At 36.2% G+C, this 18,110-nt stretch overlaps 1 protein-coding gene across 1 annotated transcript; it reads left to right on the top strand.

Annotated features, from left to right (window-relative positions):
* The first annotated feature begins 6,231 nt into the window (after positions 1 to 6,231).
* Positions 6,232 to 7,266, top strand: LOC139136390 (protein trapped in endoderm-1-like). The gene has a single exon (XM_070704114.1). It carries the CDS (start codon positions 6,232 to 6,234, stop codon positions 7,264 to 7,266), a length of 1,035 nt encoding a protein of 344 aa, XP_070560215.1.
* The last annotated feature ends 10,844 nt before the right edge of the window (positions 7,267 to 18,110 follow it).

Raw genomic sequence — 18,110 nt, 5'->3', positions numbered from 1 at the left:
GGGGCGTCTACGTGCACCTCCCCCCTCACCCCACAGGATAACAAACTTGTAATTTTCAGAAGCCTTGGGATCCCTAGAATAAGAAATGGGATTTTAACAGACAAAATATAGGGACTCAATAGCTGTTACGGTCATGTTTTGAAGGGTACCACAAAATCACGATTTTGTGACCCACGTGGATTTTTGTCAAACCTGTCTTCTTGTACGTGATCTGCTGAGCTTACTGTTTAACATGACCTAAGTTATGGGGTATCATTAGAAAGTTAATTTTTTTTTTCTTGAAAATGGTATATAGCAATATGCAATATCTTCTACAGTTTTCATGAAAAAGGACCATAATTTACCCCATACCCCAAAGTTTTATGTCACAAATTACTGTCAAACCTAATCTAAATTCCACCAATTATTTACCTATACATAATACAAAAGGCAATACTGTGTATTAACTTTGTGTTATTTGCTACAGGTACATGTTAGAAACTTGGAATAAACTTTTAACAGAAAAATATTGGGATCCTGTAGCTGTAACAGTCATATTTTGAAGGGTACCGAAAAATCACAGTATAACTGACTCGCATTCGTTTTTGTTAAACCTATCTTCTTGTAAGTCTTCTGCTGAGCTTATTTTGAACATAACGAGGCCAATGGGTACCATTAGAAAGTTAATTTACTCTTCTTTAAAATGATATGTTGCAATATGCAATATCTTCTATAGTTTTCATGAAATAAGATCAAAACTTACCCCATACTCCAACGTTTTATGTCGCAAATTACCATCAAAACTAATCTCAAATTCTACCAATTATTTTCCTAGACACATTACGAAGGCAATTCTTTGTATAAATATATTTTATTTGGTACAGGGACATGTCAAAAATATGAGTTAGACTTTAAAGAGACAAATATTGGTATTGAATAACTGTTACTGGCATGTTTGAAGGGTACCGTGAAGTCAGAGTATTACCGACTCGCATATGTTTTTGTTAAATGTGTCGTCTTGTAAGTTTTCTGCTGAGCTTACTTTTTAGATAGCCTAGATTATGGGCTGCCATTGGAAAGACAATTTATTTGGCTTTAAAATGACATATTGTAATATGCAATATCTTCTATAGTTTTTATGAAATAGGGCCATAATTTACCCCATACCCCAAAGTTTTATGTCACAAATTACTGTCAAAACTAATCTTAAATTCTACCAATTATTTACCTAGACATTATACAAAGGGCAATGATTGGTATCAAATTTGTTTTATTTGATACAGGTAAATGTTAGTAACTTGAAATAAACTTTTGACAGAAAAATATCCAGATGCTCTAGCTGTAACAGTCATATTTTGAATGGTACTGCAAAATCACAGTACTGCCAACTTGCATACATTTTTGTTAAACCTGTCTTCTTGTAAGTCTTCTACTGAGCTTACTTTTTAACATAATGTAGCAAGTTGGGCATCATTAGAAAGGTAATTTACTCTTCTTTAAAATAATATATTGCAATATGCAATATCTTTTATAGTTTTCATGAAATAGGACCACAACTTACCCCATACCCCAAAGTTTATATTCCAAATTACCGTCAAAACTCATCTCAAATTCTAACAACTATTGACCAGGACATAATATAAAGGGCAATGATTTGTAATACATTTAGTATATTTGCTTTAGGTTCATGTTAGAAACTTGAAACGAACTTTTAAAAGAAAAAATATTGTGATGCTGTAGCTGTAACAGTCCTATTTTGAAGGGTACCACAAACTCACAGTATTGCCAACTCGCATACGTTTGGTTAAACCTGTCTTATTAAAAGTCATCTGCTGAGCCTATTTTTTAACATAACCCGGCTATCGAGGTATCGTTAGAAAGGTCATTATTTCTTCTTTGATATGACATATTGTAATATATAATATCTTCTTAAGTATTCAGGAAATAAGACCAAAACTTACCCACACCCCTAAGTTTATATTGCAATTACTATCACTACTAATCTCAAATTCTACCAAACTTTTACCTAGACATACTACAAAAGGCAATGATTTGTATGAAATCTGTTTTATTTGCTACAGAGACATGTTAAAAATATTAGATAGACTTTTAACAGACAAAATATTGGGAATGAATGGTTATTGCTGTCATGTTTTGAAGGGTACTGTAAAGTCTCAGTCTTGCCCACTCGTATGTGTTTTTGTTAAATGTGTCATCTTGTAAGTCATCTGCTGAGCTTACTTTTTACTCTAACCTATCTTAGAGACTATCATTGGAAAGAAAATTTATTTTGCCTTTAGGTGACATATTGTAATATGATATATCTTTAATAGTTTTCATGAAATAGGACCAGACTTACCCCATATCCCAAATTCGCAAACTGCAAAGTTTTCGAACAGATGTAGTTTGCACATAAAACTAAGGGCTGGGTAAGTTTTTTGCCATTTCATTACAACTTCAGATGATAATGCACTTAATCATATGCTAAAATAAAGAGTGATAAAAGCTTTGTAATGATACCCTATAATCTGCGTTACGGATAAAATAAAGGTTGGCAGATAAATTTCATGGAAACTTGTTAATAAAATTTCATGGGTTTCAGCAACATATATCCTCCTATCCTTCAAACTATGATGCTAACAGCTGTTAAATCACAATAATTATCCTGTTAATGGTATCTTTCATAGTTGGAAATGTCTCTGTAACAAATAAAATAGGTTTATACAAAGTTTTTCTTTTTTATAGAATTTATCGTAATTAAATGCTAGTATTGATAGTAATATACAACATAAAACTTTGGGGTATGGGGTAAGGTTTGGTCCTATTTCATGAAAACTATAGAAGATATAGCATATTACAATATGTCATTTTAAAGCCAAATAAATTGTCTTTCCAATGGCAGCCCATAATCTAGGCTATCTAAAAAGTAAGCTCAGCAGAAAACTTACAAGACGACACATTTAACAAAAACATATGCGAGTCGGTAATACTCTGACTTCACGGTACTCTTCAAAACATGCCAGTAACAGTTATTCAATACCAATATTTTGTCTCTTTAAAGTCTAACTCATATTTTTGACATGTCCCTGTACCAAATAAAATATATTTTATACAAAGAATTGCCTTTTGTAATGTGTCTAGGAAAATAATTGGTAGAATTTGAGATTAGTTTTGATGGTAATTTGCGACATAAAACGTTGGAGTATGGGGTAAGTTTTGATCTTATTTCATGAAAACTATAGAAGATATTGCATATTGCAACATATCATTTTAAAGAAGAGTAAATTAACTTTCTAATGGTACCCCATTGGCCTCGTTATGTTCAAAATAAGCTCAGCAGAAGACTTACAAGAAGATAGGTTTAACAAAAACGAATGCGAGTCAGTTATACTGTGATTTTTCGGTACCCTTCAAAATATGACTGTTACAGCTACAGGATCCCAATATTTTTTCTGTTAAAAGTTTATTCCAAGTTTCTAACATGTACCTGTAGCAAATAACACAAAGTTAATAAACAGTATTGCCTTTTGTATTATGTATAGGTAAATAATTGGTGGAATTTAGATTAGTTTTGACAGTAATTTGTGACATAAAACTTTGGGGTATGGGGTAAATTATGGTCCTTTTTCATGAAAACTGTAGAAGATATTGCATATTGCTATATACCATTTTCAAGAAAAAAAAATTAACTATCTAATGATACCCCATAACTAAGGTCATGTTAAACAGTAAGCTCAGCAGATCACGTACAAGAAGACAGGTTTGACAAAATCCACGTGGGTCACAAAATCGTGATTTTGTGGTACCCTTCAAAACATGACCGTAACAGCTATTGAGTCCCTATATTTTGTCTGTTAAAATCCCATTTCTTATGCTAGAGATCCAAGGCTTCTGAAAATTACAGGTTTGTTATCCTGTGGGGTGAGGGGGGAGGTGCACGTAGACGCCCCCTCTAGCGTCGGCCTAACAGATTGTTAGTAATGCTTGCTGTATATAAAGTAAGATAAGGAGGCATAGGCAATTTTCCAAATACGCCTTAAACAAAATTATTTTATAGAAAAATATTTAAAAATTAATTATAACAATAGACAGTCGTCAATAATCTATTTACTTGAAGGAGAAAATGGCAATATGACTATGTGTGCACGTTTTCGAGTCTTCTTTTTAAGGCTGTGCATTAGTTCTTTGCATAACAATAAAATGCCCATTCACGATATACCAATGTAGCAAAACTTGCTATTTTAGTGACTAGAGACAATAATGCATGGTAAATACCCAATTTTGACATTTATTTTCTTCTTCAGCACATTGCAATTAGTAAATAACATCCATAAATGTGTTTGATTTGCTTCATAAGGAGGAAACAATAGTTATCGTATTTTCTTCCGGTTAAAAATACTGAATTACCAGAAAAAATTGATTTAAAGTTATCCAATTCTATGACGTCATATTTTTTCACTAAAACTTTATGCATTTTAGAAAGACCAGTATCTAAGCTTTCTAAAACTATAAGGTATATGGCATTTCAAGCCAGTTTACTTCATCAAGGAAAGAATGTTGTACCCCTACCCCTAGCTTTTGCACACCCCATACAGATACACGCAATTCAAAATTGACTCAAGAGAAGTAGTGTATAGTTAAATATCTAATGTTAACACTTTTTTTCTTGTTTAATATGTGGAATAAATAATTCAAACACAAAAAGCTGTCAAAATTTTGCTTAATAACAAGTAAATCACAATTGTTACATGGTATTTTGGGTAAAAAATTTTAAAATTGTCAAAAAAATTCATTTTAAAGTCGTCCTATTCTATGTACACAAATTAATTTTGCTAAAGTTGGTGTTTCTCATAAAGAGCAGAATCTCAGCTTTCCAAAAATGTATGGTTTGTGCTATTTCATACTAGTTTACTCAATGTAGGGGAGGATATAGTACCCCCTACCCCTACCCATTTTTCGCCATTTTTTGCGGTACATGCAAATCAAAAAACAGCCCAGATAGGTAGTGCATCCCAAAATATCCAATGTTAACATCTTTTTTCTTGTTCAGCAGGTCCTAAAGAACAAAAAATACCCAAGAAGTAGGGATGTGGGGGGGGGTTGCAGGGTGGGCCCCTCCAGCCCACGGACTAAAATGTTCAATGGGTAACCTTTAAAAAAACCCAAACATTTTAGCGATATTATGGACGCTTTTCTATGCATTTTGATCTTACAGCTTACATCCTCACATTGTACGCGTGTTTGCTTCATAATGTTACGCTTAAAATGACAAAATATAGTTCGAATATAAATATAGTACGCGTTTCGAGGAGACACAAGAAGTACGTACAGCCGTATATTAGTTTGTCTCAGACTCCACTTTGCGTTGAGTTACTCACGCACAAGCAATTTTCGTGAGCATTCGGGCGCTATTGCATTTTGGGTAACTTAGTGATCATACAGGGAAAACTCATCAGGTTCGGATCTTGTGCCCACAGACTCAGGTACAGACTTCTCGGCCCGAGAGGGAGGCTTGTCGGTAATTAGTATACGACGTTTTGGAACAGTTCGAACTTGAAATCAAAACGCTAAAGGCTATGGGCACAAACTATTACATGTAAGCCTTGTATATCTTATTTGAATGCCGGTGTGTTTTAATTACCGAGACGTGCTTCTTAAATTCTAATCGATGTAAAGTTTCAAATTACACGAATTAAGAGTGATTCTACTACGTTTCACGTATTTGCAATCTTCGCCGTATAGAGGGCACTTTTCCGGGACTACCAAAAACTCGAATCTCTTTTTATGCAACCAATCTCATTTCTGACGGTTGTTCGCAGCAAAAAAGCGCGAATAGTCAATCTCATTATCACGTTTACCCGCCCCCTTTTGTCAGAGTAGTTCGAAAAGTAATTCACTTATCATTTTACGAGCCAAAGTATCACAGCAGTGAAAGGGATTACGATTTTCACTATCAAGTCCCTCGTTGTGAGTTGCGACATTTTCTTTGGTATCTTTAATTTGCTACAAAATAGTCACCCTCACAATAAGCATTTCGACATCATTCTTACAATTCGCTCGCCGTTGTGACGAAGCACTCAATTTGTTTGCATAAATTATGAAAGTATATCGTACATTTGCATATAATGTTTGTCAGCCAATGAAATGGAAGAAATCTACATTGCTCTCAAAATCATCTCACAAAAGAGTTTGAGTTATATCCTTCCTACCTTCGATGGTTTGAGCTCACGTTCGTATACACATCGTTCGTAAATGAATATCTCGATCGAGAATACAAGCAGTGGAGACGTTGGTAGCGTAAGAAATGAAGACCATAGTTGTTCAAGCTCCGCGCCGAGCAAGATATTGGTGGTCGTTCTGTGCAGCGTTTTCGTGATCATCGGGCTCCTTGGTAACGTTCTGGTCAACTTTGCCGTGCTGATGACCAAGAATCTACGGACCCTGGCCAACAGCTTCGTGCTCAGCATGACTTACACGGATATCGTCTTCATCACCTGCGTTATCACTCCCATCCTCGACTCGTACCTCCACTGCCGTATGCGACTGCCGTACACGCTATGCGCCTTACACTTCTACCTGAATCCAGGGCTGGTCGGTATCTCGCTGTGGCACGTCACTTTCATATCTTTCAACCGCTACCTTCGTATCGTCCAGCAGAACTCTTACAAACGACTTACAACTACCAAATCCACAATGGCCACTATACTGGTGGCCTGGGTTTTACCTATAGTGATCTTCATACCGTCCTTCGTCAGCCCAACGCCGATGATCGGTTATTCCACCTCCTCTCTCCGCTGCACCCTCCTCCCACCCCAGGGAATGAAACAACAGTTATTGCTGATCGTATTATTGATCGCACTGCCGAGCCTCATCACCATCGTTCTCTATTGCCGCATATTTATCTTCGTGCACCGGAAAAGGCTTAAGATCCAACAGCACGGGCAGGGCAGCTCAGCCATCGGCAAGCACGAAATTCAGCTCTGTAAGATGACCGCCGTAGTCTTCGTGGTTATCCTCCTTGGCTACCTGCCTTATCCGATGTTCCGCATGATCGACACTAGCCACAGCGCTCCGCCGGACACACACCTGTACCTGACGGCTCTGTATCTGGTAGCCGGCTGCGTCAACCCGATCATCTACGGCGTCATGAACACCAGGTTCCGGGAAGCTTACGCCAAGATCCTTTTCAGGGTTATCAGCAACGGAAAACAACAGTCCCCTCAAAGCGCAGCTGAAGACTCAAGTTTGCGTACAGTCACAACCAATTTGAACGTAACTCAGGCCTAGCGAACTCTTCTCACAGAACGATAACAAACCCAAGCTTCACTACTGTCATAATTCCTGCATGAAATACCACGTCCGCTTTTCTCCGCGTAATATCAATGATCACTTTTACTTGCAAAACTGACGTTGATTTTGACAAACTTTATTTCTTTTTGTGCATTTATTGTCGATTAAGTCATAATGTTTAAGTTTCGTCACCGGTGTGAGAGAGAGAGAGAGAGAGAGAGAGAGAGAGAGAGAGAGAGAGAGAGAGAGAGAGAGAGAGAGAGAGAGAGAGAGATGTAACCACTGTGTAGCATTAGTTTCGCGTATGCAGTGATCCGAAAAATATAGGATCTTTGTGTTGTAAAGAAAAAAAATACTATTTCCTTCATATTTCATCTCAAATACCAAACAGATGAAGCCGTTTTACTCTTCACAGATAAAATGTCATATATTGTTTATTTTTTCGTACAAATATTTACCCCTTGAGAAATATATAACAAGTGTATCCATATGAGCAAGGCATCCGTTAGTGGCGTTACGTTTAGAACTTGTGTTAACATGTGGATTGGAACTAATTTATGATAATTGGATGGTGAAGTAATGTCGGTTAATCTGCAAGTGTAAGCTTATCAGCTTTTTTTAAAGTTGTACTCTTGTTTTTGTGAGTAACTCGTAATATTGCAACATTCAGCTATGGGATATTTGAAAAATATGAAGATCCTATTATCCCAAATTAGTTCAAATCGTGTTTGTTGCAAACAATTTGACCGATTCCAAATTTATCCGACATTTTTCAGCCAAAAGTACGGCAACAGAGGTCGTTCATCAAATCATTGTTATAAATAATTACTTCATATCATAAAATTAAGTTTCGCTATCTTTCATCTCCATTTAAATATTAGATTGCATTTCCTTCGTAACTTTTTGCCTTTCACAAACTAACTTCACTTTCAATAGTTATTTTGACTGATAGTGTATTTTCACTTTCGTTTTGAAAGGTAAATCCATTTCCGTGTTTTAAAATTAAAACTTAATTCATATTCGTTATGATTTTCATTTTTTGTTCTTATATTTATCATCGAAATGAAATTCATATTTTATATTCATTTTGATATTGATTTCTGTTTTAAAATTTGAATTTATATTCATTTTGCTATTGATCTGATTTGAATTTTGAGTTTCGAAATTAAAATCATATCGATTTTCATTTTGGTTTTCGATTCCATTGCAAAATGATATTCTTTCATGTCGTTTTAATGTTCATTTTGATTTTAACTTTCGATTGCGTTTAAACCTTTTAAACTCATATTCATTCCATTTTTTTTTCAAACCTTTGACTTATCTACCCTCGTGATCACTGTCACACCGTTGGCAAGACCGTAAAACCTTTGTTGTTTACTTCGAATTCGTGTGTATTTAGAATGTTACGTAAATATTACGCGAGGTCTGACTAGAACAATCCACTCTATGCACTTGTCAGCCATAGTTCGGCAATTATACCTGGTTTGTAGATTCGCAAATCAATTTTTAGGGGAAGCCAAGAGCTAAGCTACGAGAGTGATACATCGACAATGCGTAATACATCCGAGCAAAGCCAGTACGCACCATTGCGAGTTTGTATGCTGCAGCTTCACTGAGCCCATCGCTACAGACGCAGCGCCTGCCGCAACAAACTGTATGCCCTTTATGTGATAGTGCATTGACTTGCAGCGTGTTTGCGAGGTTATGTCTGATTGGTCGATTGTCACTATTCAAAGCAACTTAAGGAGTTTATTTGTATTATTTAATTAAAATGGTAAGATCGTGCCAACCACTTGGATAACAGCTTCCAAATCGCTGCAAAGCCAACTTTTGCGTCTTTATAACGTATACCGCAGTTAATTGGTGTTTTGCAAGTTTTTTATAAGAAACTGTAATCAATGAAATGTGATATCCACTTGGTCCAAAACTATGACAAAATGTACAGAAAAAATCATAAAAATTGGTAAAATGTTGTACTAAAGTTTTGGCAAGAAAAATAAGAGCACTGAAAGGGTTAATGGTGCTGTAGGAGTCACCCTTGTAATTTATAGACGCAGTCATATAAATTTCCAGCTATTGTGGAGGCACCATTGAGGCAGAAAAGTCGCTACCATACCGCCTTGCATTCTCTCATGAAGCACCCAGTGCTCAACGCACGTTGAGGTGTCTGATTAACTTTCACAGTCATGATCAGTGGAGCAAAGATATCATATGACAGTTACATTGGCCGATGGTCGCAGGTTTGAAATGGCGATGAACGTGAATATAATTTAAAATAAAAAATAAAAGCACAACGTCTGTTGAAATAAAAATAAGAAAGAGGGTGACTTTAAGACCTTAAAATGGTTTTGTGGGTCACCTCGGTTGCCGTACACAAGTCTTTACTACATTTCGTTTTGTACACAACCATAAACATTCCTTTTGGGTTTGTTAGTAAGCGCAGAAGGGTATTTCAGCCGTACGTTTTTAACTGGTTCGCAATACACACTAGGGACAATACTTCTTCATCGACTGGCACTATGAAATAAATAGTTTGATGAAGCGATGCAATACAGCAATACATAGGGAGCATTAAAGAACTCAACTGAAGAGTAACCAGTATATACTGTTTCTTGTACCGGTTTTATAATGAGCGAATATACAGCTGAATTAGAGCAAAATAAAGGAACAGTAATTCTTGGCCTTAATATACAAAATATAGCTGATGAGGTGTTTGATAATATGGAGAGAGAGAAAGAGAGAGAGAGAGAGAGAGAAGAGAGAGAGAGAGAGAGAGAAAGAGAGAGAGAGAGAGAGAGAGAGAGAGAGAGAGAGAGAGAGAGAGAGAGAGAGATTTATGCTTTGGATTTTTTGCCAAAGCTACAGAGGCACAAGGTAAGTCGTTTGTTTAGTCTGTGTGTGTCTGTGTGTATTTTGCACCAAAATTTCACCCAGTTACATTTCCTGATGACTTATAGTCGGTAGTTTACAAACTGTTCATAATTATGAGCATTACATATACAAGCAGTGTTAACTAAACAAATCCTGAGCAGTTACTCATGCTCCCAAAAGAAAACAAAAAAATAAATAAAAAATAAAACACACACAGTAAAACATACACAAAAATGCCGTATGAGTTAAACAATTACAGTACTGTCGTTATTGTCTTTTAATATCCCCTGGGTGGGGTCTAACATTTGAGCTTTCCACGTTTTGTTCGCCCGATTGTTAAAGTGCTGCACACACCGCCGGAAAAAAACACATTGAACATGACCAACTTCACCGTACGTAAATTTGGCTCCGGACTGACCTCTCTAACCGAGCTTTGTCATCGACCAAACTATTCGTTTGGCCATCTTGATAATTTTGTTCATGCTTTTGGTGCACTTCTCGTTCAAACCGATGCATCTTTTATCACATGTCAGTAACTTGCTGGACAAATCCCGGAATGTATCATCCGGATTAACATTTTTGGAAATAATTGACGGCCGTAACGTACTAATTCTGGTGATCAAATCAATACCCATGATGCACTATTCTTCACTAAAACAAGGATATCACTGCTGAACGTCGACTCTTGTTGCGTTGTACCACGAAAAAAACCCCCGAAAAATCTGATTTTATTGACGGTCGTTCTACAAGTCGTACACAAGTCTAATTCGAAGTCTCGATGACGCGTAAACTCGATAGACTAACGGACATCACTAAAATCATTGCAATGTGGAAGTATATATTTATATATAGTGTATATGCATATAAGTATATTTTTTTTTAAATAAAAATCCAAATTGGCTAATGTAGAAGTGGCGATTCCGAAGAATCGAGGTATAATTTAAATGATTTATTCTTCCTGGCGTAAGATTGGAGTATTTGATAGAGTACACCCCAAGGGACATGAAAAAGAGCCACAATTTTATTAATGATCTCCGCTGACAATAAGCAGGATACTGCTCAAAAATGCACACTATAGAAAAGCATACCTGATCTCCAAACCTGATACCGCTGGTGAAAGTCTAAACTCTGGTGTAACAAGGTGGCATATGTTTTCTGTAGACTTAAAATTCACCATAGATTTGAAAAGGAACACTGTAGTCGAGGCTAGGTTAATTTTTTTGCAGAGGTGAAATCACAAAATTATTAAAATGTCTCGTTTTGTCTGCCAATATGTTTGTGAGCAAAAGGCATAAACTTGGGTATAAAGAACACATCAGACTCTGTTCTGTCAGTCATCATACCTTATTTTTTATTTTTACATGTGAAACAAGCTGTAATTACATAGCATCTGAAAATTTAACAATTATATACTTCTAATGAATAAATTTTTGAAAGTTTGAAATAAATGTTTACTCCATCCCAGTTTCACTTACTGCACTGAACGGTAAGACGTGTCCTTACAAAATTTGATGGCTCCAAACAGGCTTTGTAGATCTAAGAGGGGCGGACAACTGAACGGCGAAAACACCCAAAGCCTGCACGGCCAAGATAGAAGATCAAGGATAATATATGTAAACGACTTTATCAATGAGATTTGTCAAATGGGTATATTTATTACAAATAAATGTTTCTGATTGATTCCTCTATGCCCACTTTTCTTGCTATCAAGTCGTTTAAGATATCATCGACGTAATCGGATATGTGAAGCACTTAGTCTTGTCTATCGAAATGTTGTCGCATTTTCTAATCTCAGTACTGCATTTTAAAAGTTGATTGATTGTGAAATAAGGAACTATTTTGGTAATTGAGAACTAACAATTGGATTAACCGATGTTTTTGCAAAAGGGGATTAGAGGAATTGAATTAATAGTGAATAATCCCCGAGAACGTCAACGAGTGACATTTTCAGATTTAATGGACGGGGAGATATCTTCATCAAGTTTGCACTTTCAAAGGGTCTTCTTTATGGTGTGTTTTTCAGTTTGAAATTTCTGTCATCCACACGAGTTCGACTGCCTTGACATTTGCTTTAATAGTCAGGGGTGACAGTGCAAAAGTTTGGTAAAAAGAAAAACAAATTACCTATAACATTTAGCGATTCTTGAAATTCAAAATGGCCGCCATCCCTGTGTTAACTCTGTGGAGAAAAAAATATATTTTTGAAAAAGTGAACCTTTGAAAATGTTTCTTTCTCCAAGCGCCTTAAAATGAGTCTCACTGGCTGTAGAACAGAAAACAATTGTAAAATTTTGATAGTCCGATATCTTTCCCAGTGGCACATGCAACCTTAATATCCACGGTTTCGTTTGTAACCTCCTTTTATGCTGTTTGGCGACACAAAAGTGTCAATCATGTGGCGCGTCTTTACCAATGGGAAACACTATCTCATATTAATTCCGTCTTACTACAGATGGGCAAAGACAGTCTTCCAAATATCATGTTGCAGGCAAGATTCATTTGCACTCTCCTGACTATTAAAGCAAATGTCACGGCAGTCGAACTCGTGTGGATGACAGAAATTTCAAACTGAAAAACACACCATAAAGAAGACCCTTTGAAAGTGCAAACTTGGTGAAGATATGACAAATTTATAATAAACTTTGCAGATGATTCTGCTATAGTCAGTCTACTCTAAGACCGTGAAAGAAATCATGGGCCAGTGGTTGATGATTTTGTGAAGTGGTGTAAAAGTCCTTTCCTCAAACTTAACAGTAATACGACAAAGGATATGTGTATAGATTTTAGGAGAGATGCACCACACGTTGATGTAACAATTGTAAACGGTAAAGAAGTGGAAATTGTTGAGAAATACAAATATCTGGGTTCTATGTTGGACAATAAGCTGCGCTTACAAGACAACATAAATATGATTTTAAGTAAATGCTAACAGCGCTTGTTCTTCTTGAGGAAGTTGAATTTTTCAAAGGTGACTGAAAGTTGTTGGTGCTTTTTTACAGATCATGTATTGAAAGTGTCTTAAGTTTTTCACTCATTTTAATTGCTGGTTTGGAAACCTTACTGTATGGTGCAATAACAAACTAAGTAGAATAGAAACATTTGTTGTAAAATTATCGGAGCACAACAAACCAGTCTCAGTACATTTTACAAAAAAAAAACAAGTCTTAAACAAAGCCAATTCTATAGTTAGAAACCATCACCATCCACTTTACCAGGAATTTAATATTTTACCATCTCGTCGGCGTTATAGGGTCCCGAGAAGTAGAACAAACAGATCAAAACATCAAAACATTCCCACTGCAATTCCAGTACTGAACCAAAAGAGAAACGACTAGTCATCTTTGTTTTTAATGTGTTGTATCGACCACTGTTTTTAAAGTCATAGTGCTTTTCGGGTATTCTGCCCCTTTTCTGTTTTTATGTATATCTTTTGTAACTTTTTAACCAGACTGCTGTCGTACAAAGAATTGCCCATATTTTTGGGATAACAAAGAGCTATTGTATTGTATTGTATTGTGTTGTATTGTATTGTATTGTATCGTATTGTATTGTGTTGTATTGTATTGTATTGTATTGTATTTATTGTATTGTATTGTATTGTATTGTATTGTATTGTATTGTATTGTATTGTATTGTGTTGTGTTGTGTTGTGTTGTGTTGTGTTGTATTGTATTGCATTGCATTGCATTGCATTGCATTGCATTGCATTGCATTGCATTGCATTGCATTGCATTGTATTGCATTGTATTGTATTGTATTGTATTGTATTGTATTGTATTGTATTGTATTGTATTGTATTGTATTGTATTGTATTGTATTGTATTGTATTGTATTGTATTGTATTGTATACTTAATGTTTCACCTGTAGCAGATGCTCTGTCGGAGTCCCGGCAGGGTAATGATGATTATTGCCGCCCTACAGTATTGCCAAACACATAAAAATACAAGCACAAAATGAATGCTTCACGCAAGGGACATTGATAAGTTGCACGACAGACGTCATGGTTTCGGCGAGTTCAACTGTTGAGAGCGCACTAATCCCTGGCTACGCGCATGTGCCCAGATAGGTCGCCTAGGACACCGGCGCGATAGAGCAACCATCGATGAAAATCGTGCACACTACTGATTCTTGAAATCGTGGTTTACTATCTATTTGATACCAAACTAAGGGATCATTGATCTTTTCTGCCCATTTGCAAATTTCTGCGTTCAGATCATACTTACGAGTAAGTAAGCTTAGACCTAGATTAAACTTCCCTTGTCATTACAAAGCACACTCGTCATATGAATTTGAATCTGTGCTATGTGCTTTTCAAACACGGGACATGATTTTTATGTAAAAATGCTTACAATATCAAATTATCAATGTAAGACGTTATTCTGTATAACATAATTAGTTTATTATGAGTTTACTGAAGTGCTTTATATGTACCATAAGACGGCAGACCGACCTTTGCAGGTAGATACATACACGAAATTCATAGACACAAACTTATAACGTACATGCCATCGAACGAAAGTTTTTTTGTAAGAGTATAAGCCGTGTCGCAGGTAACATGCCATTCACTGCGCAACCGAAGAAGATTTACGTCAGAGATGGGATACATGCTGCCAGATTACTTGCGTCGTTTCCTGGGGTTGATTTCAGCTGAAACCATATGGTCGGATCGAATAAAACGGATAATAATCAGTCCGTTGTAATTTAACTTTACCAATAACCGCAAAATAATAGCCTCGGGGTACGTGATGTTTAAGTTTTTGTGCCACAAATGTTACATTTAATCTGTTCTGTTCAATATTACAATTCCTCTTCCTTTGTGATCCTGATTGTGATTTCGTTGTGCCAGTATTTGGTTTAAATGGCATTATATTCAGTCCGTATTATGTGAGCTGTTATGACAGTGTTTATTGTTGGTGGTTTGAGGTCTGCAATTTGAAATTGGTGTGTTTGGATGACTCGGCTTTGCAACATTACAGAAGAGGGCAACATTCCAGATGTGGTATGCCCACAAACTGATTACGTCAAAAATTAGCGGAGTTGTGGAAATGGGTCAAAGGTTACCTTCTAAAAGGGATGATATAAGTTTGGGATTTAAAAGTTTACGAATTGTGGCTTTGAACCCTAGGGAGAAATAATTTAAAAGGTTGGTCACAATTTTGCACGATTTCCACTTTACTCCCACTAGCTTTATCCAACCCGTGTTCTGACATCGTTATGCATGTGTGGAAAGAATAGCTATTATACGAGAAGGGCTAAGTGTTAAGCGCTAGAACAGTTGTCATACAAGAAGAGGTAAGCGTTAAGTGTTAGGACAGTTGTTATACAAGTAGCAGTAAAGTTTTAAGTGTAAGGAAAGTTGTTATACAAGTAAGGGTAAGTGTTAAATGTTAGGACAGTTGTTATACAAGTAAGTATAAGTGTTAAGTGTTAGGACAGTTGTTATAAAAGTAGGAGTAAGTGTTAAGTGTTAGGACAGTTGTTATAAAAGTAGGAGTAGGTGTTCAGTGTTAGGGTCATTGTTATACCAGTAACACTAAGTGTTAAGTACAGTTGTTATACAAGTGGCGGTAAGTGTTAAGTGTTACAACAGTTGTTATACAAGTGGCATTTAGTCTGTTGACCAGGCGATTGTGACCGCTAGCCTTACTAGGACTCATACCCAGCACCTGCAACATGTGACGCTTTGCCTAAAACTTGAACTCAACTAGCACATGTCTTGAGAAGTTAGTGAGATATTTTATATTTTCTACATGACGGTTAGGAACATAATGCTATCAGGACTTGGTTGCTCACTGTTGTTAAATGTTAATGACTGTGTATTGTTTTCGACTTTTTTGTCGGTACTTTAGTTGTTTTATAGAATTTTTGGCCTTGCATTTGTTTTCTTTCAGACTCTTACAGAGTTTATCCGTGTTATCAAGACAGAAAAGCTTGCTAATTACCCAGCAAGTTCACTGATAATATTGAGACTTTGATCAGTAGTTAACAAAGCACTTGTGTAATTCACCTCAAACTTGATATGTGATCTGGCTGTATGAGGGGTACAGAGTGTACCCAAAGTCACTTATAAGTATCATAGTGCCATAGAATAATTTGCGACAGGGGTTTTTCCACTGGAAAGCATTCTTCATTAAACCAAGATATAACATGAGTGAACATAAGTTATGAGTTATGATAGGTATATACCGTACTCGTTCGAGTATACAGTGGTTTGCGTTGACGCATTGGCATTAGACGAACTGGACATATTGTCTAAATCGAGACGCTGCCAACACTGTCAGTGCAATCTGAGGTGCTTTATAGTATAAGACAGCAAACCAACCTTTTTTGGCTGGTAGATTCCATGAAATTCGTAAACAAAAACTTTTAGATGCCATAATATTTGTACAAGAGTTTTTTGTAAGATTATATAAGCGACATCGAATGTGACATGCCATTCACTGAGCAAGGGAAGACGATTTACGTCAGAGATGTGATCCCTTTTGAGTACTATATGTAATACGTTGACTGCCCAACTGATCATTTTACTTGCGTAGTTTCCTGGGGTTTATTTCAGCTGAATCCATACGATTGGATCGAATGAAATGGTTAATAATCAGTCTGTTGTCATTTAATTTACCAATAGCCGCAACATTACAGCCTCGAGGTGATGTATACGTCGTTGTGTCACAAACTCATAAAAATTGCTGTTTTGCTAGTATTTCATGATTATCGATATGAAATGTTTGAAATCAGAAAAGGGCAAGGCATTGCCCGCCTCAATTAAGATCGCATCGTTTCATGATCGGTTTTAAGAAACGCATGTGCAACTTTTACGAATTTTTTATGTCATACAAACTTCTTCTTAATGAATTTTGTTCTATCGAAATATCATTCATGAGGCTATTTTCATAACTTTGCCAGTAATGTGACATGTCATGTGAACAAACGGCGATGATGAAAACTGTCTGCAGTTTGTAAATACCTTAACAATTTCATTGATTTATTTTTTATTAATATACCATCCCGTATATTGAAATAATGTAAAGATTTGATTTCGTGATCTGGAAATTATGAGCGTATCTTGCGAAATTGATAACAAACTCAGATCTGTTTGCCAGCAGTTTGCATTTTGGTGGCCAATGGTTTCCAAAAATGAAACGCTGGTCGTTGGCTTTCCCGTATTCCCAGCTGGGGAGTACATGCTTGCATATGCTAGTTGAGGGACTTATGATATCTTGAAAAACTCACAGCAGGCGAGAGCTTTCGTCTGAGCTAAATGGCGCTCTGGTGCGCATGACACAGATACAAAATAATACTCATTTTACAATAGAGAATTTTTTCATTTCCCGGTCAAAGTACGTTTTTAATAGACTAGATAATTTCATTTATACCGTTTTAGTATTTGCATTATGTCACCACATTACTCAATGACAAATAAGATCTTGCATATTATGTCATCTTTTTGATAATTTTCCGTCCATCGATTAAGTTTTAATCTACTGTGAACGTTATATATTTGGGACTTCTTTACTTTGTATCCTACTGTTTTCTTTATCACGAGGCGTCCACCTTTAGTCGATCGTATATTATTTTGCCCCTTAAATTCGACGACGAAACTTGATAATTCACGTTTTAAGTCAGAGGAGACACAGATGCGGTCTTGGGCTTAAAATATACCACATAGTGTACTGAGGATTCCGTCTGTAACAAACGCTGGCACAAGTTTCTTGTAAAGTTCATTACCTATGACGTTGAACCAATATATGCTAAACATATACTACGCCTGATCGCCTTCTCATGCGTAATTTGAACTGAGTGTCTTTAAAGATTGGACGTATGTTTCCACCGTCTTGGCTAATTTGAAGCAATCAAGCCTATTGTATCGTTGTTGTAACTACCACCATTTCACCTGCAAAGATCACTAATACTCGTAAAACAATTACCTTTCCCGAATTAACTAAACAATAATGAAAGTTGACTTGCTTAA

This window comes from Ptychodera flava, chromosome 7, assembly GCF_041260155.1.
Source record: "Ptychodera flava strain L36383 chromosome 7, AS_Pfla_20210202, whole genome shotgun sequence".
Classification (NCBI taxonomy): domain Eukaryota; kingdom Metazoa; phylum Hemichordata; class Enteropneusta; family Ptychoderidae; genus Ptychodera; species Ptychodera flava.
This window is presented reverse-complemented; position numbering and strand designations above follow the sequence as displayed.

Coding starts and splice junctions, on each gene's coding strand:
- LOC139136390 (XM_070704114.1), top strand. CDS start 6,232: ATGAATATCTCGATCGAGAATACAAGCAGTGGAGACGTTGGTAGCGTA.